Here is a 23,876-nt window from a genome sequence, read left to right as displayed (position 1 = left end):
ATATTTGATAAAATTCAACTCTTAAATAAAAGTATTTAAGAGAACTGAAATGACTATAACTTAGGGAAGTTTCTCCTTTGCCATAAATATAAAGATCAACCAAATCCTTAATATTAAATATTGAAACTCTAAAGACTTAAAAAAGTCTAATAATATAATAGATATAAGGTATAAGACATGAGATACTAATAGAAGCAATTATTTTTGAAAGGCCAATGTCTGACATTAAGAACTATTATGCTTTTATAGTTTCCAAGTATATATTTCATATATTGCAAACAATTACTATATTATAGTTGATCCAATGGCAAGGTATTAAAGAGCTGTTAGAAATCATCTCTTTTGTCTGGTTAAACTTGCTGCAAGCTGTTAATAGAAGTATTCAGTGTTATATGAAAATGATTCCAAGGGGTGTATTTGCAGCCAACTATATAAATATGTGTCTGTGTGTGGCGATGTGTCATATCTTGTGGACAATCTTATGAATACATAGAATGAATTAACAAACAGAACCCCAATCTACTCACTTGGAGAACCACTCTTCATCTGAAAACTGTCTTGCTTGCAATGCCTCCTTCATTATCAGCCCTCCCTGACCCCCTACCACATCAGAACTCAGTAATTGTTTTCTGTGATATAAACACAGAAAATAGTCTGTTTTTCTGTGATATAAACACAGAAAACAAGTAGCAGGGTTTCTTAAATTGGGGAATCAGTAATCTCAATTCTCCAGTCACCTGGGTGGCTGCTGTAATTTTCATAAAAGTGTTAAAATTCACTTCACACAGGCAGGAGAAAAGGAAATGACATCAGAGGTGCTTTGCTAAAGATCACAGGAACTGCAGCTGTGGCCTTCCTATTTAGCAGGTAGAAAATTTATCTAGTTCTGTTACTTCTGTGATAGAGTGGACTTTGTAAGGATGACTCTCTTAGAGAATTCAAGACAGTGATCAAAAACTGTCAGATTGACTTTTCTTCAAGAAATTTAACTTAGCTTGCTAGTTTACATCCAGAATCAAATTCTTACCGAAAAACCTTTCTAGTTTTCTACTTTTTACTGCAAGCATTCTTGGTGGATATTATCTCTGTCCCTACTGCATTTTATTTTATTTTTTTCAAAGTTGGCAAGTAGGCAAGATCAACTGGCCAATGAACACATGAGGACCGAGGCGGATTTTAACCTTCTATTTATGGAACTTTCGCTGAACAAAATTCTTAAGTACTGGTATTTATATAGAGTTGAGCTCTGTCAAATGTCTTTTCACTAGCTAGCTTAACAAAGGTTTTGCTTAAAATATTACATGTTAATATTGAAAACAATTGGGCTTTTCTGACTTCGTAAAAGTGGAAATTGAAAACCACAGTCATCAGGAAATTAAAAACCACAGTCATCAGGAAATTAAATGTTTTATCCAGGCTTTAGCATAATGAGAATTTATATTTTGAGAAAAGATTATTTACTACTAGTCATTTTTAAAATGTGTCTGTTTTTGATTCTGTCAGTTTTCCCCTTAAATCTTTACCAGACTCCCATCAGAGCACAGTAAAACAAAAATTAAATAGAATTCATATATTTGAAATCCTTGGCATCAATTCACTCCAGGAATGCAAGACAGTACTCAACTGAAGGGGAAGCAGGCACAAGGGAGATTTCTGGGACACTGATACTGTTCTGTTTCTTCATCTGAATGCTGCTTATGGGCCTTGTTCAATCTGTGAAAATTCATTACTTTGTACATTTATGCTATGTGATCTTTCCTGTTTATATATTATACTTTGATAACAAGTTTAAAAAAAAATGTCCTGTTCCACCTGGATGGCAGTTAACATCCAACAGCTGCATATCTTTAATCTGGTAAATTAGGTATAGCTCTAATGAATACCCATGATTCTATGATAACTGTGATAAACCAGTACTGTGATTCCCAAATCTTCGAGACAGAAGATTCAATAAACCATCTCTACCCCTTTCATTAACTTGGTCTAGGGCTGGTGTGCTATGGAGGAAATTTCAGTATTGTCAAGAATACTTTTTGAGCAAGTAGTAATATAACATTTGTTTTCCTTTGGTGTCATGGGTGAATTATGTAACATGCTATTATATTTTCTTTTTTTTTGGAGATAGAGTCTTGCTGTCACCAGGCTGGAGTGTAGTGGCACTATCCCAGTTCACTGCAACCTCTGCCCTCACAGGCTCAAACAATCCTCTCACCTCAGCCTCACACAATCCTCTCACCTCAGCCTCACAATAGCTGGTACCATATGCGCACACCACCATGCCTGGCTATTTTTTTTGTATTTTTGGTAGAGACGGGGTTTCGCCATGTTACCCAGGCTAGTCTCAAACCACCTGCCTTGGCCTCCCAAAGTACTGGGATTACAGGTGTGAGCCACCACACCTGGCTATATTTTCAACAAGAGCATTATAAGGAAACTGCCCAGAAACTAGCAGGTTTCTAAACTACATTTTGAAAATCACAGCACAGTAGAAAAAAAGGGGCACCAGTTTAAAAGAGGACATGGACATCTACTACTTCATTTTCTCTTACTCATCTGTTCATCTATTTGCCTCTTTAAAGATATTAACTATATGTAAGATAAATATTCAGTGCCTTCTGTGTGCTAGAGGTGAGGACGTGAGGATGAATCTGGTATCTGCCTGTATCAGAGAATGGCTATCTAGTTACTAAACCTATTTCCTCTATTTTGCTGGGCATACAGTTAAAGTATATTTCCCAGACACCCTATAGTTAGGGGTGGCTTATGACTGAATTGACAGCCAATGCAACAGAAGACTTGGTCCATGAAAACCTCCCATGAAATATCCCTTCCATGCTCTTTTCTGCCTGCTGGATTGATCGAGCTGATCATGCAACCTTGAAAAAAAAAGCCTTGAGGAGGGTAGAATCACAAGATGGAAGGAGCATACATCGTTACCTGCAGAGGGCCACTGGCTAACTGGGAACCTTTTCGGGACTGTATGGGACCAAGAAATAAATTTATTTCCTATTTGAGCCATTAAACATTTCTGAGTTGTTTTGCTATGGCAACTGGTATTAACTAATATTGTGAACTTAAGGAGCTGACTGCTTTTTAAGGAGACATTTACCCCCCTCCACAAAACCACAATACAACTTAGTAGGTGCTATTATAGAATAAAATTTATACAAAAGCTGGAGAAGAGCAGTTAATTTTGCCCAGAAAGCATTCTTGATATAAGTAACATGTGAACTGGGCTTTGAAGAATAAATAGATAAGAATTTACCGGGGAGACAAGTAGTGGAATGGGGTGATATAAACAAAGACATAAACAGGCATAATATGCCCAGGAGTATTTGTATATGGCTGTTTTTGTGAGGGGAGTGGGAACTAAGACCAGAAAAGTGGCCTGGAGTCAGACTGTGGTATGGTAAAGAGAATAAACATTATCTTGTATACAGCGAGAGTTATTAAAATTTCAAGTAGCACAATGTAGGATGGTAGGCTAAAGGGGAGAGCTGGAGACAGTAAGATAAAGGAGGAAGTACTGGTAGTGGATGTGAAGAAGGGATACCACTGACAAATACATGTGTGTGTGTTTGTGTGTGTGTATTTACCTATTTTTTTTTTTAGAGATGGGTTTCTCCTTTGTTGCCCAGGCTGGAGTGCAGTGGCTATTTACAGGCTCGATCCCAGTACTGATCAGCATGGGAGTTCTGACCTGCTGTTTCTGATCTGGGCCAGTTCACCTCTCCTTAGGCAACCTGGTGGTCCCCAGCTCCTCAGGTCTGAGAGGTCACCATATTGACGCTGAACTTAACATGGACATGTGATTGGCATAGTACACTACAGCCAAGAACTCCTGGACTTAAGTGATCCTCCTGCCTCAGCCTCCTGTGGGGCTGAGACTACAGGTGTGTGCCACTGTGCTCAGCTGACAAATATATTTTTTCTATAAGTTATTGGGGTACAGGTGGTATCTGGTTACATAAGTCCTTTAGTGGTGATCTGTGAGATTTTGGTGCACTCATCACCCAAGCAATATACACTGTACCCTATTTGTAGTCTTTTATCCCTCACCTCCCTCCCGCCCTTCCCCCCAAGTCCCCAAACTCCATTGTATTGTTCTTATGCCTTTGCGTCCTCATAGCTTAGCTTCCACATATCAGTGAGAACAAACAATGTTTGGTTTTCCATTCCTGAGTTACTTCACTTAGAATAATAGTCTCCAATCTCATCCAGGTCACTACAAATGCTGTTAATTAATTCCATTTTTTTTTTTTTTTTTTTTTTGAGAGGGAGTTTCACTCTTGTTGCCCAGGCTGGAGTGCAGTGGCACAATTTAGGCTCATTGCGACCCCTGCCTCCTGGATTCAAGCAATTCTCCTACCTCAGCCTCCCAAGTAGCTGGGATTACAGGCATGCACCACCATGCCCGGCTAATTTTTGTATTTTTTTTAGTAGAGACAGGGTTTCATCATGTTGGCCAGGCTGGTCTCAAACTCCTGACCTCAGGTGATCCACCTGCCTTGGCCTCCCAAAGTGCTGGGATTACAGGTGTGAGCCACCATGTCTGGCCCATAATTCATTCCTCTTTATGGCTGAGTAGTATTCCATCATATATATATACCACAGTTTCTTTATCCACTTGTTGATGGATGGGCATTTGAGCTGGTTCCATGATTTTACAATTGCAAACTGTGCTGCTATGAACATGTGTATGCAAGTATCTTTTTTGTATGACTTTTCCTCTGGGTAGATACCCAGTAGCGGGATTGCTGGATCAAATGGTAGTTCTACTTTTAGTTCTTTAAGGAATCTCCACACTGTTTTCCATAGTGGTTGTACTAATTTACATTCCCACCAGCAGTGTAGAAAGTGTTCCCTGTTCACCACATCCACACCAACATTTACTGTTTTTTGATTTTTTGATTATGGCCATTCTTGCAGGAGTAAGGTGGTATTGCATTGTGGTTTTGATTTGTATTTCCCTGATCATTAGTGATGTTGAGTATTTTTTCATGTTTGTTGGCCATTTGTATATCTTCTTTTGAGAACTGTCTATTCATGTCCTTAGCCTACTTTTTGATGGGCTTGTTTTTTTCTTACTGATTTGTGTTCATTGTAGATTCTGGATATTAGTCCTTTGTCAGATGTACAGATTATGAAGGTGGGTTGTCTGTTTACTCTGCTGTTTGTTCCTTTTGCCATGCAAAAGCTCTTTGGTTTAATTAAGTCCCAACTGTTTATCTTTGTTTTTAATACATTTGCTTTCGGGTTCTTGGTGATGAAATCTTGCCTAAGCCAACGTCTAGATGGGTTTTTCCAATGTTATCTTCTGTAATTTTTATAGTTTCAGGTCTTAGATTTAAGTCCTTAATCCATCTTGAGTTGATTTTTGTATAAGGTGAGAGATGAGGATCCAGTTTCATTTTCTATATGTGGCTAGCCAGTTATCCCCCAGCCATTTATTGAAAAGGGTGTCCTTTCCCAACTTCATGGTTTTGTTTGCTTTGTCAAAGATCAGTTGGCTGTAAGTATTTAGGTTTATTTCTGGGTTCTCTATTCTGTTCCATTGGTGTATGTGACTATTTTATATTGGTACCATGCTGTTTTGGTGACTATGGCCTTACAGTATAGTTTGAAATCAGGTAGTGTGATGCCTCCAGATTTGTTCTTTTTGCTTAGTCTTGCTTTGGCTATGCGGGCTCTTTTTTGGTTCCATGTGAATTTTAGAATTGTTTTTTCTAATTCTGTGAAGAATGATGGTGGTATTTTGATGGGGATTGTGTTGAATTTGTAGATTGCTTTTGGAAGTATGGTCATTTTCACAATACTGATCCTACCCAAACATGAGCTTGGGATGTGTTTCCATTTGTTTGTGTCAGCTGACAAATATTTTTGATGTAAAAACTAACCTGATTAGTGTGGTGGTCCAGGGGAGGGGGATGGTAAAGGTGAAGAGCAGTGCAAGGTAATCCTGAAGCCTCTGTCTGAGAAGAATGAGTAAAGTCTTACATACTGAGAAAAGTGGATGTTCTGAGATCAGAAAACAGGTGCAGATTGTGGGGGAGAGAGGAGTTCAGTTTTAAAATAACTGAGTTTGAAATATCATTTTGAAACGCTCAGATATGTCATGAGGTATGATTGGTCAGGCCTAAAACTTATTTAATTTAGGTATGGGTCATCTTTTGGAAGTGAACATATGGGAAAGCCCTGAATTGAATTGATAGGTAGATCCTAAGCCTCCTTAGGAGACAACGCTTATTTTTTAAAGTGTAAATTTTATTTTTTAAAACAATGGTAATTATATGATTCAAATAAACAATTTAATAAAGAGTGAAGTCTTTCTTTCCTCATTTCTCAAGCAACTCATTTTCTCCTCCCAGAGTAAGCAATGTTATTGGATTTCTTCTGTATCCTTCCAGATGTACTCTTTACACATACCAGCACATATGCATAGATCTTCTTTCTTTCTTTATTTTTTTTTGAGACAGGGTTTCACTCAGTTGCACAGGCTAGAGTGCAGTGGTACAATCTTGACTCACTGCAGCCTCCGCCTCCCAGGTTCAAGCAATCATCTCATCTCGGCCTCCTGAATAGCGAGGATTATAGGCATGTGCCACCATGCTCAGCTAATTAAATTTTTTTTGGGTAGAGACAAGGTCTCACTATGTTGCCCAGGCTGGTCTTGAACTCCTGGGCTGAAATGATCTTCCCATCTCAGCCTCCCAAAGTGCTGGGATCCTTCCATCCTTTTTTATAACACACATACACAGACTCTTCACCTTCCCTGGCTAAGGGATATTTACTTACCTTAGAGTTGCTCCCTCAGTCTTAATCATATCTCCATCTTTCAGATAAACATATTGTTGCTCTCCATTTCCTATAATTTCTTCTCTCTGAGGATTCCGTGGGAGTTTTTTAATGCAATAGGTAGTGTCTAGTCATAAAACATACAAAATATATTAATTCAGACTTTATAATTAAGCCTTTTAAGAGGTCAACTTTCATAGAGCTAACACTTGTGAATGACTGCATAAAATATTAACATTAAGAGACAACAGAAAATGGGATGAATTACAGCAGGTTATCTCTGGGATGTAACTATTTCATATCTTTCAACCAAACAGCTCTTCATTCTTTCATGCCCCTCTAGGTCTACATGAAAGCCTCTATTTTTCGAGTCACTCCTAGTTTATACAAAAAATGTAAAAGTAGCTAGCTTTGGCATCCTGACAAGTGTTGAAGAGGCAGTAATACAGAACCTGGAAACTTTTCTCTATCCAGGTGCCTAACATGTAGCAAAGGGGTCATGACAGTAATTAATAACAAAAGGATGAACATTAATTAATAACGAAAGCATGAGGTCCTTGCTATGAGTACTGAAATGAAGCCCCAAACCAGTGGCTAAGATATTAAACCTTTAAAATAAGCTTAATCTATACCACCCCTCACTGACACAAAGAAAATAAATTAATTAACCAATTAACAATTGAGTGCCAATTAACTAACCAGTATACTAGGTATACTGAATACAACCACTGTGATATCAAAGTTCTTAAAAGCTGTCCTGATTGGGAAACTAAAACTTACAAACATGTAACAAAGAACTATACTTGGTACCATTTAATAAATATTAAATGGACAATTCGGCTAATAAAGGCAGCAGGAGTTCAGAGAAAGGAGAGTTAGGAAAGGACTTATAAATATGATAGAACTTGAGGTGTGACTTACAGAATGAGCAGGATGGGTAAAGGTACAGAGAAGGACTTGTAGGTTAGGGGAACAGCATTAGAAAAGGCATTAAGTCCAGGCGCGGTGGCTCACGCCTGTAATCCCAGCACTTTGGGAGGCCAAGGCGGGTGGATCACGAGGTCAGGAGTTTGAGACCAGTCTGGCCGACATAGTGAAACCCCATCTCTACTAAACATACAAAAAAATTAGCCAGGTGTGGTGGTGTGCGCCTATCATCCCAGATACTAGGGGGGCTGAGGCAGAGGCAGGAGAATCGAATGAGCCCGGGAGGCAGAGGTTGCAGTGAGCCAAGATCGCGCCATTGCATTCTAGGCTGAGCGACAGTGCAAGACTCTGTCTCAAAAAAAAAAAAAAAGCATTAAAATGAGAATGAGGATGACATGTGTGACGACATAATGCTACCAACTTTCTACTGCAAAATACTGGCTGAGAAGAGTGGAGATAAAGTTGGATAGGTAAGATGAGCTCAGATCAGAAAGGGTCTCAAACTGCCTTTTACAAAATAGAAGAATTTAAACTTTACCATGTGTAATCACTGCACACTCTTTAGTAAGATAATGAAATAGTGTTAACTGATGATCAATATGGTGGCTGTGGGTAGGGAGACCAAAAGATCAGAGAGCCCAGGAGAGGAATGACTGCAATTTCCCAGCTGGAAGGTAATGAATATTAGGGTTAAGATTGTAGGACTGGAAATATGAAGGGAGAAAGAGATATTTCAAAGAAAAATGGACAAGGCATAGAAATTTGCTAGTTTGAGGATAAAGGAGACAGAAACATCGAAATAAAAAGAAACAACAAATACCACCTCCCCTTCCAACCCCAAACTCTATTATTTTGTATCTTAGAGGCCGAAGAAAAACAATGATATGCTTTTCTGGGAATTGACATTATATAACAAGATTGAGATATTGAGGTTTTTTTGTTTGTTTTGTTTATAAGTGTATAATTTTATCTTTCAGTAAAGAAATGGAGGCGTTACATTTCTGCTTATGAGACCTTTAGTAGACAATTAAAAAAATCACAATTATATCAAAATTACAAAATAAATGTCATACTATAACTTTGTATCTGTTTTCAAAATTATGTGCAAATATAAATGAAAACACATATCCTATTTGAGTGGTTGTTGGAGACTGGGGATGGGGGAAATCACTGGAAAGCAGCATGAGGGGACCTCTTTTTGGAATTGAGGAAGTGTTCTGTATCTTGACTGGAATGGTCACATAGGTACTGATGTTTGTTAAAACTCACTAAACTGTTCACTTAAAATGGGCACATTTTATGTATGTAAATTAAAGCTCAATAAAATTGATTTATGAAGGAAAAAAGTGGGCCATAAACATTTTAATTTTTCAAACTGAAAAATCTGAAGAGTTGGCTGAGGTGACAAAGCTAATTAAGAAACCACAGAGTAGTGTTTTTTTTTTTTTCTTTTTTTTTCCCGCAAACAGGGTTTCACTTTGTAGCTCAGGCTGGTCTTGAACCGCTGGGCTCAAACTATCGTCCTGCCTCAGTCTTCTGAGTGGTTGGGATTATAAGCACACACCACCATCTCTGGCATAAAATAGTTTTTTAATTCACAAGATTTAATAGGTAGATTAAAAGAAGAGGTAAGACAAAATTAAAAGAGGTAAGACAAGAGAAGGAAAAGTCAGACTGAGAGATCATAAGTTCCCGTGGTACACAGTCCCCTTAGATTGGAAGAAAGGAGCTAAGAGGGTAAGGAAGCTTAGTTGCCAGTTTTTTATAACTGGCAGCCTGGTGATATTGGGTGTGGTAGCTGAGATGTCCCAATTGTAGTCACAAGGCCTAAAAAAGCAGATCTTTACAAATGTTTAAAAATACTAGCACAATGTCAATGAGCATGAATGTTCTTGACCTCCTTACTGTGCCCTGGATGTGCCAACCACACTCTCATTCCAGCATCCTTGCTCTTGCAATGCTGTTTGCCTGCAGGCCCTCCTGCCAGGAGCTTGCTCCTTCTCTCTGTCCACTCTGGATATAACAGCCCTTGCCCTTCTCCACTTTACTCTCTCTTCTCTTTCTCTTCTTGTACCTTTATTTTCCTGCATAGCACCCATGATTATCTGATCTATTTTTTTCTCTTTTTTTTTTCACTCTGGTGCCCACGCTGGAGTGCAGTGGCACAATATTGGCTTACTGCAGCCTCAGCTTCCCTGGCTCAAGCAATCTGCCCACCTTAGCCTCCCGAGTAGCTGGGACTGCAGGTGCACGCCACCATACCCGGGAAATTTTTGTACTTTTTTTGTAGAGACAGGGTCTTGCTATGTTGCCCAAGCTGGTCTTGAACTCCTGAGCTCAAGCAGTCAACCCACCTTAACCTCCCGAAGTGCTGGGATTACAGGCATGAGCCACTGCACCCAGCCTGATCTATTATTTATTTACCTACTGGAATGAAAGCTCCATGAGAACAGTCTGTTTTGTTCACTGCTATACCCCTTGTGCCAAGAACACTGTCTGACATATAACAGTAACGGGAATATTTGTTTAATGAATGAATGAATGAATCTAGGTATATGATAGTGGGATGAGGAAATAAAGAGATAGAAAATGTCAGTACTGTATAGGTTTCAGGGACAATGAATTATCAATACAATGATATCTTGCCTGAATTTCAGCATATCTTAGTAACTGCCTTAAAGTTACAGAAGGCCTGAGATAATCTGTTAGGATGTGAACAATAAGAGCACCTACCTCACAGTATCCACATACATGGTTTAGTGCAGTGCCTGGCACAGAGAAATGCTCAACAGTCGTTAGTTATGATTAAGTCTGAATAGTAACTCACACACTGAAGTAAAATTGAGGAATTGAAACAGAAATCAGGGTTTCCATTCCTCCTTTGTTAAAACTAGGCACAGTATTCAACAGTCTCATCCATTTCTAAAAGTACCACTTAAAACTGAGGTATTTAGTAAATGGTTTATAGACTACTTAGCTCTGTAATTGAAATAAATTATTCTCCAAACACGGCTTTCCTCAATGAGCTTAATGAATGTTTTCTGTTTACCATTACTGATGCTTTTACAAATATCTCCTATGCCTCCAGAATGATCTTGGTGCCAGTGAGTCACTACAATTTCCTGGATTGCTGTGTTAAATTCAGTTAGAGCCTGCTTTAAACAGCTGATATATTCTGGAATTGCTGGTTCTCCAGTGTCAATGAGGATTCTCCTGAAAATTAAATGGAAGATAATCACACAATTGGAATGCTGAGTTGACATTAGCATTATTTTGCACACAGATAATTTACATTAAAGAAACTGCAAAAATTATTTTACTTTTAACATGCTCAAAAACCAGCTACGTCACTTCAGCTTAACTACAGTAATCTCACCCTAAGAAAGTTTTCTGAAAAAAATTAGAGCTAAATATAAGTTTGAACAAGGAATAATAGCGGTCATCTTGAACATTTACATAGCAATTAAACATGGTACCATTCCAAGGACCTTACATATTTTAACAATTACATTCCTCGTAACAACTGTTTAAGGTAGATATTTTATTGTTATATTTAGAAGTAACTTGCCCAGGTTACTCTACAGATAAATGGCAGAAATAGCTTTCAAACCCAGGTATTCTGATGCCAGAATATGTGCTCTTATCTATCTGCCTTTGAGATCTCATATCTCAGTATATTTCAAAAGTTTTATAGATACGAAAGATTTTGATGCAATGGCACCCCTAAAGAAACTAGTCTTTGGCACTAGATATAGAACTTATCACTGAAGTTTTACATTAGCACCCTGACACATGAAAATGAAGGCTTTAGTGAAGCACGGGAAAAACGTCTGAGCTATTTTCTTTCTTTACTTAGACAACCCCATTAGCTGTATTTGTTGCTTGTGCTTCTGAATCTTCCTTATATTTTGTTTGCCCTTCCTCATGATTTTATGAGGTGGCCTTTCTCTATGAAGTTTTGCTCTACTAAAGACATCGGGGTGACATGTTCCTCAAGATCCAGTTTTTTTTTTTTTTTTTGAGACAGGGTCTTGCTCTGTCACTCAGGCTGGAGTGCAGTGCTGCGATCTCCGCTCATTACAGCCTTGACCTCCTGGGCACAAGCGATTCTCCCACATCCACTTCCTGAGTGGCTGGGACTACAGGTACGTGCCACCACGCCCGGCTCATTTTTGTATTTTTTGTAGAGATGGTGTTTCGTCATATTGCCCAGGCTGGTCTCTTAACTCCTCGGGTCAAGCGATCCTCCCACCTCAGCCTCTCAAAGTGCTGGGATTACAGGCGTTGAGCCATCATGCCCAGCTCAAGATCCAATTCACAAACTTCTTCACTCATGCTGTTTCACAGTAACACCTCACTAATTCAGGCTGGCTGACAGATTAGCCTTGATGAAAAGTCTGAGTTATTCATTAATTGATCAATAACTGTTTATGGATTACCTAATACGTGCTACAACTTTGTTTCTTGCAGTAAGCAGGACAAAACCACCCTGCTTACATTCAACTGTTGGTGAGAAGGGGAACTGCATATGACTGGAAAACAATAAAAGTAACATACCATAGAAAGCATTTTGCAAAGCATTAAAATTAAACAGTGAGTAACTGGATGGTTATTTTTTATTGGTTGGTTTGTTTCCCTAATCCTACTCCCTGAGACCCAGAACCAACAAAAACAAACTGGCCTCTCATCAGGAAGGAGGGCAATGGCCTCATAGCCCATTGGCTTCTGTCTGCACCCTATGTTCTGTAGCACAGTAGATGTCCTTCAGAAACACAGTGTTGAACTGTCCTGTCCAGAGTCAGGAGACCAGATGGTTACACCGGACCAAGGGGGCATTTATTATAGGGTTCTGTTGGTAGTGGAAATGTAAGGAAGAGATGGCTTAAAGAACATTTAGAAGGTACAATCAACCAACCAACAGGATATTTGTTAAACAATGAGATGTGGAAGGAGGGAAACAGTCGATTCTGAGGTTTCTAGGTGGGAGGATTGGTGTGCCATTAATCAAGAAGGTAAACCCTGGAGGGAGCAAATTTGAGATGAGTTTTGACTCAGATCAGAGTGAATTCTGATGCTATTCCTAGCCATCTTACCTTGCTTTTTTTCCATAGCAATTATTACCATGTAATATATTTACATATTTATTTGTTTATTGCCTATTTCCACACCCAACACCACCCTACAAGTTTGAGTCCCTTCAGGGCAGAAAGCTTGTCTGTTTGGTTCAAGGAATTTATGGATTTATTTCTATATCTATAATACATTGTACTGTACTTGGCATTGTGCATATTTAGTTATGCTAAATTAAAAATACACAAAACTGTAATACTATGATACCTCCAATAATACTCTCTAGCCCACCCATCCTAGATTTTGGCTGCCTCCATGCATTTGGGGTTATTTACCACAAATTCTCACTGCCCCTAAAGTAGAGTCACTGGGACTATTTTTGTGGGTCTTCTGGTCCTCACAAAAAGAATCTTTCCATGCTTCAGGTAAGGCTCAAATTTTTTCAATCCATCAAGGCCCCACCACTTTTAAAATTATTTCTTAATCCTTGCCTTCCCGTCCTCCCAAGAAACTCTGTTTTGAACTATCTCTGAATCTAAAAATGAATATAAATTTCTGTAATTTAAAGACCAGATCACATCACACTGATCAAAAGTCATGACAAAATTAACAGGGTTGATACATGAATTTGATAAAATCTAGTAGCAAAGAAAACAGATCTTTTAGAATGCCTGTGCTGGTTGTCTGCAGGTGAAAGTGTGAGTGACCATACGACTGTGGTACTGGAGAACATGTTTCTGGGGCTCCAGATTTAGGTCTCTTAATGGTCCTGTCTTGGTTTAACAAAATTGGAATTGATAAAAGAAGGGCTCTCAAAAGAAAGAAAACAGAAAAAAGTTCTGGAATTAATATAATCTATTCAGAACAATGGAGGGGTGTCTAGATACTATAAAATCTAAAACATGAGTTTGCACCAAGCTTTGAGGGAAAAAAAAAGTCACATTGATAACATATGACATTGACATAGCAATTTAAACCATTTGGAGCTTTCATATTTACTATTTCTTTTGATCCTCATATCAACTCTAGGGAGGTATTATTACTTTATTAATTATTTATTTTATAGAAAACTAATCTTCAGAAAGGCTAAGTGATTTGCTCCAGGTCATATAACCAGCAAGAGGCAGCGCTGGGAAGCACTAGATGTTCAGATACAAGGTCCAGTGACTTCTCCATTCAAAACACTGCCTCTCTAGCAGAAGGGGATTCCTTAGGTTAAGTGCTTAGAATCATTATGTGGCAAAAATAAAACTTCAGCTATACATTTGAAAAAACTGTTATCAGTTTCTCCCTTAGCAAACAGTTACTCTATCCATGATGTCTGTAAATAGTTATAATAGATAATTGGATAGTATCATCTCTACTTGAAAAAACTGTTATCAGTTTCTCCCTTAGCAAACAGTTACTCTATCCATGATGTCTGTAAATAGTTACAATAGATGATTGGATAGTATCATCTCTACATGGGCTAGTTGACTTTGTTCTTCTTGGCCACAGACAATAATATCCCCATCTCAGGAGGTCATTTTGCAAATGCAAATTATGCTAATGAAGGGCTCAAGAGAAGAGTATAGATGAATCTGTATAGGTCTATGAACGATTTACTCACTAGAGCAAAGTGCCTGGCACATAGTAGGCACACAATAACTATTTGCTACATGAATGGAGAAAAAAATTTTCAACTGATGGAAATTAGTAGAATCAAATTCCTTGTTATAGGTATTTCATGTCAATATTAAGATAGCTATTAACTGGTCTCTATTTGCTGTCACTCTTACAAAATCATTAGATATTTTCTGAACACCTACTATGAGCACAGTGTTGTCTAGATGTTATGAGGAAAGCAGAAGTGATAAAAATAATGGCTAACATGGTATGTTTTCCATGTGCTAGAACTTAAGTGCTTTTCATATGTTTTTTCACTTAACTTTCACTGAGTCCTCATAAAATCCAATGAGGTAGGTACTATACAACCTTCATTGGGTTGTATCAGGAATCTGAAGCTTAGAACTGTCTTGTCCAAAGTCATGTGGCTAGTAAATGGCACCAGGATTCTAATCAAGGTAACCAGAGTCCAGAGTTTTAATTCTATTCCACTTGACTACCTTTTTCTATTATCAGCCACACTGTCCGCCCACAAAGTATGTACAATTTTGATAGGAAAGGTTAAAATTGCAGTTTTTAGAGGTTCTTGAGCAGAGGAGGAAAGTAAAAACACAGCCAAATGGCTGTCATTTGTTGATTCAAATGCTTATTAAGTACCTATGTATTAAGCATCACAGTTAGGTCTAGTAGTGTTTTAGTGAAATTCATTTGGCATCCATGGGCTAATCAGATGAGGAAGGAAGACCAGCTAAAACTGTAGTTATCCAGCAGTTCTGGAGTCATAATAGTGAAAATTAAGAGAAAATGTACAGAATGCTCATTCATTCAGCCAGTATTTACTGTTCTGCCTGTACTGTGTACAAGGCTCTGTGCTAGGTGCTGGGGATATAGCCATGAATACGCTTTCACTGAACTGATGTTATAGTGGGGTATGAAGGTGTAGAAAGACACTAAGCTTCTTGCATAGAAAAATCATTTCATTATCATTGAGATAAGGACCATGAAAAGTATGGAGTGCCCCTAATACAGTCTGATGGGTCAGGGAAGACTTCCATGAGGAAATGGTATTTAAATTGTGCTCTAAAGGATGAATGAGATTAGCTGGGTAAAGGGAAGAATGAGTGGAAGAAAGAGGAAAGCATGCGTGAAGGCCCTGAGACAGAGAATCACAAACCTCATCTGAGACACTATAAGGCATGCATGGCTGGAATGGGAGAGGTTTGAGAGGAGCCTGATAAGACTGATGGAGGCCAGAATACACAAGGCCTTCCAGTTTTAATTCCTAAAATACCACTCAGGCTACATAGGGAAGATTGGACTGAAGAGAGACAGAAGTAGTTGTACAGAAGCCAATTAGGAGGCTATTACAGTAGCCTAAGCAAGAGTTGTGCTGGCTTGGACTGAGTGATAGCAGGGGACATGAATAGATCTTCATAATGGCTTGGATATGCAGTAGCAAGCAAATAAATGTCAGGAAGGGTATTTAGGCATTTCCTTTGATGGTTCTGTTTACCAAGGTATGAACAACTGGAGGAGGACCTGGCAGTTTTCTGGGAAAGGTTATGAGTTCAGTATGGAAAACACTGAATTCCAGGCGGCAGTGAGTCATGCAAATAATTTAAAAGTTGGCTACTTGAGTCTGAAGATCAAGTTTGGAATTTGAACTTGAGCTATATATTTGGTAGTTAATAATAAACAGATAATAAAGGCAAAGCCAAATAAGTAGATGAGATCACCTAGGTAGAGAATACAGTAGAAGAACATGAGAGATGGTTCTATACTGAATAACTAAAATAATTAAAGATTTGGTAAGGAAGGTGACTCTATCAAGGTGAAAGAGAAAGAGCAGCTCGAGAGGTAACAGGAAACCTGAAGGACACGGTGTTGGCAAATTAAGGAGAGAGTGGTCAATGGTGTCAAAGCACTGAAGTTCAAGGAAGACGAGAACAGAAAAATACCATTGGGGTTAGTGACACAAAAGCCGCTTGTGATCTTAGAACTGTTTCGTGAAGCAGAACAGGTGGATACCAATCTCAGAACATCTGACAAGGGGCCAAATTAATAATAATTTCTAGCCACCTTTTACTTTACACCTTTTACTTTATACAGTAGCATCATCTACACTTATTTCTAGCTCAACTATACGGACTCTCTAGTTCAACTATATGGAGAAATAATTTACATAGTGCAAGTAATTCCACTGGCCATTCCACTCCATTAATTTACGTGAGCAACAGTGTTAAGTAATTTAAGATGGGAGACTATAAATCTGCTTTTCCCTCAGTTAGTCTTTAAGTCTCTCTTAGCACTAGTACTTTGCTATGTTGAGCGTGATTCTAGTGTTTAAAGATACAGTATGTATTTTTCATACAACATAGCCCCTAAACACAAGCCAATTTCTTCATCTGGTTTTCAAACAGAATCAGCCATCTGTTTCAACAATGGAAAAAAGTCAGGTTGTGCTGAACTTACTGAGACAATACACTGATCTCCAACATGGTGTTCTTCTAAGAGATTTTCCAGGGTAATTCTGATAATATGCATCTTTTGTCCGAGGTATTGACTAGTTTAAGATGACACACTGAAGAGAGACCGCCTATGGATTTACTTGGTTGAGGGACTTCCAGCTAAGACAGACTGTACCCTAGAGATCTGGCATTTTTCCTGCTTAATTCTCTATCCTCCTAGATTCTGATGGCAGCCTAAACCTTTGGTTAACTACCTGACCCTGCCTTGTTTACTCTGAACTTAATCTTTTACCTGCCCATTTTGCAGGTCTGCTGCTTCTAAAATTCTTATTTATTGGAAAAATGCCAAACAGTAGACACTTCCAAGGAAAACTCAATTAACTGTACTTACTAAATAGTTTTTAGTAATCAATTATATTTTTAAAATTATTTATGTCTTGACTGCACAATTAAATTCTATGCTCAAGAGAAACTACATTATCTGGGTTCATCCAGTAAAGACTACAAAAGTTGCTAAATGCCTAAGACTTACTATGCAGTAAACCAAATCTCCCATTCCTGCATAATTCCACTAAAACAGAATGCAGCTAAACAAGAGCAAAAATATCTTCTTAGAAATACAGGTGTGTTACTGTGTCTGCAAATTAAACTCAAACAAGGTCACACACAATTGTAACAAAAAACTTCCCCAAATTAGTTACGTCAGCTCCTCTTACGATCCCACAGGCTACAGAGAACCAATTTGGGAGCCAAGAGAATCCTGCCCTCTGCTGCTGAGTTGAGGAAATCGCCTCAACATAATTAATCGCTTTTGAGAAAGGAAGTTACACTCTGGGCAAAACACCAGTGAAAGTCAAGTGAACAAAGTAAACGTTTTCTTGGACTCTCGACATCCGAATTTTCTCAACAGTTTAAACATGCACACCCTGGCATTCAAACATCAAGCACAGTAAATCGGGTTTCAAAACAGAAGTTTTTTTTTTTTTTTTTTTCATTTCTCCCTAAATTAGAGAGCTATCACCCGGCGTGGTCGTATTTTAGCTAGCTTCGAGATCCGAGTGTCTGCGTGCAGTCCCGGCGGGGCTGCTAGGCGCGGGGCTGCCCAGTTAGGAACAGGGCGCGGCGCTCTCCACTGCCCGCGCAGCCGCGATCAGTCAAAGCCCGGACTCCGGGGCCGGCTGCGAACGTTGGGGAGGTTGGAGAGGGACGTTTACCTGGGGCCGGTCCCCACTAGGTAGGTGTTGGTGCCCTGGAGGGTCATGGGACCCGGGTTACAGCCCAACACACGCACGACTCGATTGGACAGCCGCTCGACGCGCTGCAGTACAGCAGCCATTCCCGCCTCAGCCGCCCGCCGGCTTGTCGCCTATCTGGATACTCCAGCGCGGAACAAGCCAACAGGCCGGGGCCAGCGAATAGCGTCCACGTGACGCCGCGCTAGCCGGGAGGGAGGGGATTGGCCAGCGGCTGGTCCAGGTGTCATGTGACACCGCGGGCGAGCCGGGGCGGAGCCAGAGGTCACGTGACGCCGCGCGGGCCGCGCGGGCAGTGGTGGGAAGGCTGGCGCGAGGCGTGAGGTGGCGTGAAGCGAAGCCGGAATCTGGCTCTGTCACGGGAGCTGGTGGCTCACGGGTTTGTGTCCTAGACAGGCGAGTGGATCCAAGTGGGCGAGAGACATTTTAATCTGGAAGAGTCTTGTGATTGGGGAGACAGGTTTGGTAACCGTTCGTTATTCAGTAATAAATCCCAGGAAGGATTGCCAGATTTTTAGGCAGTGGCTCTGTGTGTGTGTGTGTGTGTGTGTGTGTGTGTGTAGTAGTAGTAGCCTGTTCATCTCTTTTTTTTTTTTTTTTTTGAGACGGAGTCTCGCTCTGTCGCCCAGGCTGGAGTGTAGTGGCGCAATCTCAGCTCACTGCAAGCTCCGCCCCCCGGGTTCACGCCATTCTCCTGCCTCAGCCTCCCGAGTAGCTGGGACTACAGGCGCCCGCCACCATGCCCGGCTAATTTTTTGTATTTTTAGTAGAGACGGGGTTTCACCGTGTTAGTCGGGATGGTCTCGATCACCTGACCTCGTGATCCTCCCGCCTCAGCCTCCCAAAGTGCTGGGATTACAGGCGTGAGCCACCACGCCGGGCCAGCCTGTTCATCTTTTATAATAAATAGTGGTAAGACGTATTTACTTAGTACTTCCTACTATTCCTAAGTGCTTTCTACAAACATCCCACTTAACTCCCTTAATGCTCAAAACATTATTAAGAGGTGGACACTATTTTTGTTACAAATGAAAAACGGGGATTGGGCGGCTGCCCAGATGACAGAGTCTGCGTGTGCAGCCTTGCTCCTACCTGCCTCGCACTAACACTTGCCCCCCTCTGTGAGATTCAAGGAGCATGCCTCTGCCTCCCAGTGTTACCTCCTGCCCAGAGAGCTAGGCTGGTCTTGTGGGGCCGTTTTATGCCCAAGATGGAAGGGACTCATTTTCTCTGTAACAAGTCAGTTTCTAATCAGCCAAGTAATAACTATCCAGTGTTAACTACAGCTTCCCATAAAAAAAGTTGAGTTATAAATTACTTAAAATACACAGATCCTGTAGACAGTTCCATCGAGTTATGACAATTGTATGTAATCACTGCCCCAAAGAGATATAGAACATATCCACTGTAGCAGCCCACTCTTTTTTTTAAAAAAAGGTGAGAAATTGACACATACAGTGCTTGGTGGCTTTTTTTTCCCAGATATTTCTGATGAAGAAAACGATCTGCTCTTACCTATTTTATGAATCAGCAGCATAGTGTATCAGAGTGGCTAATGACATCTGCCTTGTGTGTGAGAAATGTCTTTGCCTTGTTTCACACAGTTGTACTTTTACTGGAAAAATATTCAAAAATCATCGCTGAAATAATCATGTAAGTTATCCCCTGTTGCAATGGGAAGTTAAGTAGTATACCCTTCAGAAAAAAAAATACTTGAAGTAACCAAATCTCCTACATCAGGCATTTCAATCTGTCAACATGTATTTATCATAGCCATAAATTAATGGCTATTCAGGCAGGAAGCTATACACATCTTCCCTTTTTAAGAACTCTGCTGGAAAGTCAGTGAACCCTGGAGAAGAGGATGGAACAGTAATTTCTGGACCATAGTGTTCCTCCTAAGAATCTGGGCACTCCCCTTCTTTTATCCTTTAGCTTAATTAATTTCCTTACTTAACTTACTTATTTACTTACATGGTCTGGCTTTCACCCAGGCTGCAGTGCAGTGGCACTATCATAGCTCACTGTAACCTTGAACTCTTGAACTCAAGCGATTCAGGTGATCCTCCTGCTTTGGTCTTCCAAAGTGCTAGGATTACAGGCTTGAGCCACCATGCCTGGCTGAGATAAACTTTTTAGCTCCCACATATGAATGAGAATATGTGATATTTGTCTTTCTATGCAGGGATTGTTTCACTTAGCGTAATCTCTAGTTCCATCCATGTTGCTGCAAATGACATGATTTCATTATTTTTTTATGGCCAAATAGTATTTTATTGTGTGTACATATCACATTTTCTTTATCCATTTGTTTGTTGATGGACTTTTAGGTTGATTTCATATCTTTCCTACTGTGAATAATATTGTGATAAACATGCAGGTGCAGTTGTCCCTTTGATATACAAATAGTAGTGGGATTGCTAGATCATATGGTAGTTCTATGTGTGTGTGTGTGTGTGTTTGTATTTTATAAATCTCTGTACTGTTTTCCATAGCGGTTGTACTAATTTACATTCCCACCAACTGTGTATGAGAGTTCTTTTTTCTCTACATCCTCTCCAGCATCTGTTATTGTCTTTTTAATAACAGCTATTCTAACTGGGGTAAGATGATATCTCATTATGGTTTTGATTTGCATTTCCCTGATGATTAGTGATGTTGAGCATTTTTTCATATGTTTGTTGGCCATTTGTATATCTTCTTTTGAGAATCGTCTATTCATGTTCTTTACCCTCTTTTTGATGGGATTATTTGTGTTTTCTCTTATTGAGTTTGAGTTCCTTGTATGTTCTGGATATTAGTCCCTTGTCAGATGAATAGTTTGCAGATATTTTCTTCTGTTCAGCAGATGTCTCTGCACCCTGTTGATTGTTTCTTTTGCTGTGCAGAAGCTTTTTCATTTAATATAGTCAAATTTGTCTTTTTATTTTAGTTGTATGTGCTTTTGAAGTCTTAGCCACAAAATCTTTGCCTAAACCAATGTCCTTATGTATTTTACCTATATTTTCTTCTAGTAGTTTTATAGTTAATGTCTTATGTTTAATCCTTCTTGAGTTGGCTTTTGTATATGATGAGAGACAAGGTCCAGTTTCATTAGCTTTTTTTAAAAATTAAACTTTCACTTGCACTTTCCTTCTGGATTCCATTTAATCAATTGCCAAGCTCCTCATTTGGCAGATGAAGAAATAGGCCAAATGATTTAAAAGTAAGGCAACTTGCATAGGGTCATACAAGGAGATACTAGAAAAAGAGTACAAATAGAGGGTAGATAGTGACTATGTTTTAGTTGAGATAAAATTGAGGTAATTGTGGTATATCCAGGTAAAGAAACCTATAGGCAGTTAGATATATTTTTTGGTCAGGTGTGGTGGCTCATGCCTGTAATCCCAGCACTTTGGGAGACTAGCCTGACCAACATGGCGAAACCCTGTCTCTACTGAAAATACAAAAATTAGGTGGGCATGGTGGTGGGTACCTATAATCCCAGCTACTTGGGAGGCCGAGGCAGGAGAATCAGTTGAACCCAGGAGGCGGAGGTTGCAGTGAGCTGAGATCGCAGCACTGCACTCCAGCCTGAGCGACAGAGTGAGACTCCGTGTCAAAAAAAAAAAAAAGATACAAAATTAAGTCTTTGTGAATATGTTTAGAAATGTGACTTGAAGTTTAAGTTCCTCTCCAAGAAATCAGATCAAATATTTTTTACGTTCTGTTCAGTTACATTTACAATAGTTTATTATCTACTTACAACATGCAAAGTAATGTTGTAGACATATGTTAAAAATGCTTTCTAGAGGGTCATAACCATGAAGGAGATACTTTTAAAGTATATGTGGGTTCAGGTATGGTGGCATGAGCCTGTAATCCTAGCACTGTTGGGAGGTTGAGTCTGGAGGAGTGCTTGAGCCCAGGAGTTCGAGGTTATAGTGAGCTATGATTGTGCCACTGCACTCCAGCCTGAGTGATGGAGCAAGACCTTGTCTCTTAAAAAAAAGCGTATGTGGATAAATACTAGAAGAGAAGTACAGCTGAAGTGATAAGATTGCAAGGAGAAAGGGGAGAAACATATTGGGATGATCTGGGAAAGCCTAAAGATGGTGGGTTTTGAGCTGATTCTTAAAGGACTGACAGAATTTCATCAGATAGATGGCAGTTATTCTAGACAGCAGTAAATAACCTTGAGCAAAGGCTTGGAAATGGAAGAAAAGTAGTGCTCGTTTTGGGAATACAGACCAACAATCATATGCTCTTGGGGCATAAGATTTGAGAAGGTATAAGGTTGAAAAGTAGGTAGGGCTAAGTTTATGATACTTTGTTAGAGTACTTCAAATTTAAGAACCTCCTTTTCAAACATGACATGTTATCCGTTTGGATATGTCGTGTGACAAATTGTATTTTCTTGACTTATTTGACAAATATAGTGAAAGCTTGGAACCTAGTCAGCCTATGAAAGGACCTATGCTATTTCTTCCTCTCAATGAGATAGTTATAAAAGGGTGTACTGTATTCACAATGACACAGACTCTTATCACTAGGTTAGAAAATGCCACGTGACTAACAGGTGATTTCAGTTTCATTTTAGTATTTGATCTTAAAGGTTTACACATTCTTTAATAATACTTGTTTTTAGTGAAGAAGTAGTGAAATATTCACAAGATGAAGATTTTTCCAGAAGGGACTTTGAGTCAGAGATGGCTTTTTATATTTGACAAGTAAGTCTATATTTTATATGTGTTATATTTGGTTGACAAGGGAAAGTTTCCTAGTTTTAATTTCTTTAAATGCCTGCTTTATCTAAGATAGTTGTACAGGGGGCAAAAGTTACGTATTTTGGCTTGCAGCCAGGTAGCGACATAGCTAGGTTGATATTTGGAATTGGATTGAAACCGTTTGTGTTAAACCATTCTTGCATTGCTGTAAAGAAATACTTGAGACTAGGTAATTTATAAGAAAAGAGGGCCAGACGCAGTTGCCCATACTTGTAATCCCAGCACCTTGGGAGGCCAAGGTGGGTGGGTCACTTGAGGTCAGGAGTTCGAAATCAGCCTGCCCAATATGGTGAAACCCTGTCTCTACTAAAAATAAAAGAATTAGCTGGGTTTGGTGGTGTGTGCCTGTAGTCCCAGCTACTTGGGGAGGCTGAGGCAGGAGAATCACTTGAACCCACCATCTTTGATATTAGCACTTGGCTCCCTTTTAGTTATGCAAATATCTTTAGCAAGTGGTTGCTGTACAGGCTGCTTAAAGTCCTCTTCTGAAGAAGCTTTTTCTTTCTCTCTCACCTGGCCAGGCTGCACATTTTTCAAGCTTTTATGCTCTGCTTCCTGTTTAAATATAAATTCAAATTTTCAGTCATTTTCTTGCTTCCACATCTGGGCATAGGTAGTTAGAAGCAGCCAGTCTGTGTCTTGAATGCTTTGCTACTTAGAAATTTATTTTGCCAGGTACCCCAAATCATCACTCTGAAGTTCAAACTTCCATAGATCTCTAGGGCACAAATACAATCCAGCCAAGCTTTTTGCTGAGGCATTGGGTGATCTTTGCTCCACTTCTGAATAAGTTACTCATTTCTATCTGAGACATCAGCGGCCTGGACCTCACTGTCCATATCATTATCGGCATTTGGGTCACAGCCTTTAAGAAGCTCCAAACTTTCCGTCATCTTCCCTTCTTCTCTGAGTCTTACAAACTCTTCTAGCCTCTGCCTGTTACTCAGTTCTAACACTGTTTTCATGTTTTCAGGTATCTTTGTAGCAAAACT

General features: G+C 39.5%; 2 protein-coding genes across 19 annotated transcripts in view; one reads left to right on the top strand and one right to left on the bottom strand.

The window, feature by feature from the left end:
• LACTB2 (lactamase beta 2) overlaps nucleotides 1–18,323 on the bottom strand; it is a 36,602-nt gene extending 18,279 nt beyond the window's left edge. For 2 of the 3 annotated variants that reach the window (XM_063612641.1, XM_055298000.2), the window contains exons 1-3: nucleotides 18,080–18,323; nucleotides 10,772–10,935; nucleotides 6,796–6,922 (exon numbers count right to left, since the gene is read on the bottom strand). In XM_063612641.1, the coding sequence (XP_063468711.1) occupies nucleotides 6,796–6,922; nucleotides 10,772–10,935; nucleotides 18,080–18,201 (413 nt within the window). In that variant the 5' untranslated portion in view covers nucleotides 18,202–18,323. The remainder of the gene's footprint in view (nucleotides 1–6,795; nucleotides 6,923–10,771; nucleotides 10,936–18,079) is intronic. The other variant, XR_010114400.1, reaches the window with a different exon arrangement.
• The window catches only part of XKR9 (XK related 9), a 114,120-nt gene that overhangs the window by 36,067 nt on the left and 54,177 nt on the right, over nucleotides 1–23,876 (top strand). For 3 of the 16 annotated variants that reach the window (XM_063612628.1, XM_063612632.1, XM_055297995.2), the window contains one exon: nucleotides 22,746–22,827. The exons of 4 other annotated variants lie outside the window; for them this stretch is intronic. The gene's annotated coding sequence lies outside the window, so the exon portion shown is untranslated. Of the gene's footprint in view, nucleotides 1–683; nucleotides 868–18,378; nucleotides 18,579–19,600; nucleotides 19,772–22,745; nucleotides 22,828–23,876 lie in introns of those variants that run through there. 9 more of the 16 variants (XM_055297998.2, XM_063612636.1, XM_055297996.2 and 6 more) reach the window with 7 other exon arrangements.

The sequence above is a fragment of the Symphalangus syndactylus genome, chromosome 11 (genome assembly GCF_028878055.3).
Source record: "Symphalangus syndactylus isolate Jambi chromosome 11, NHGRI_mSymSyn1-v2.1_pri, whole genome shotgun sequence".
Taxonomy (NCBI): Eukaryota; Metazoa; Chordata; class Mammalia; order Primates; family Hylobatidae; genus Symphalangus; species Symphalangus syndactylus.
This window is presented reverse-complemented; position numbering and strand designations above follow the sequence as displayed.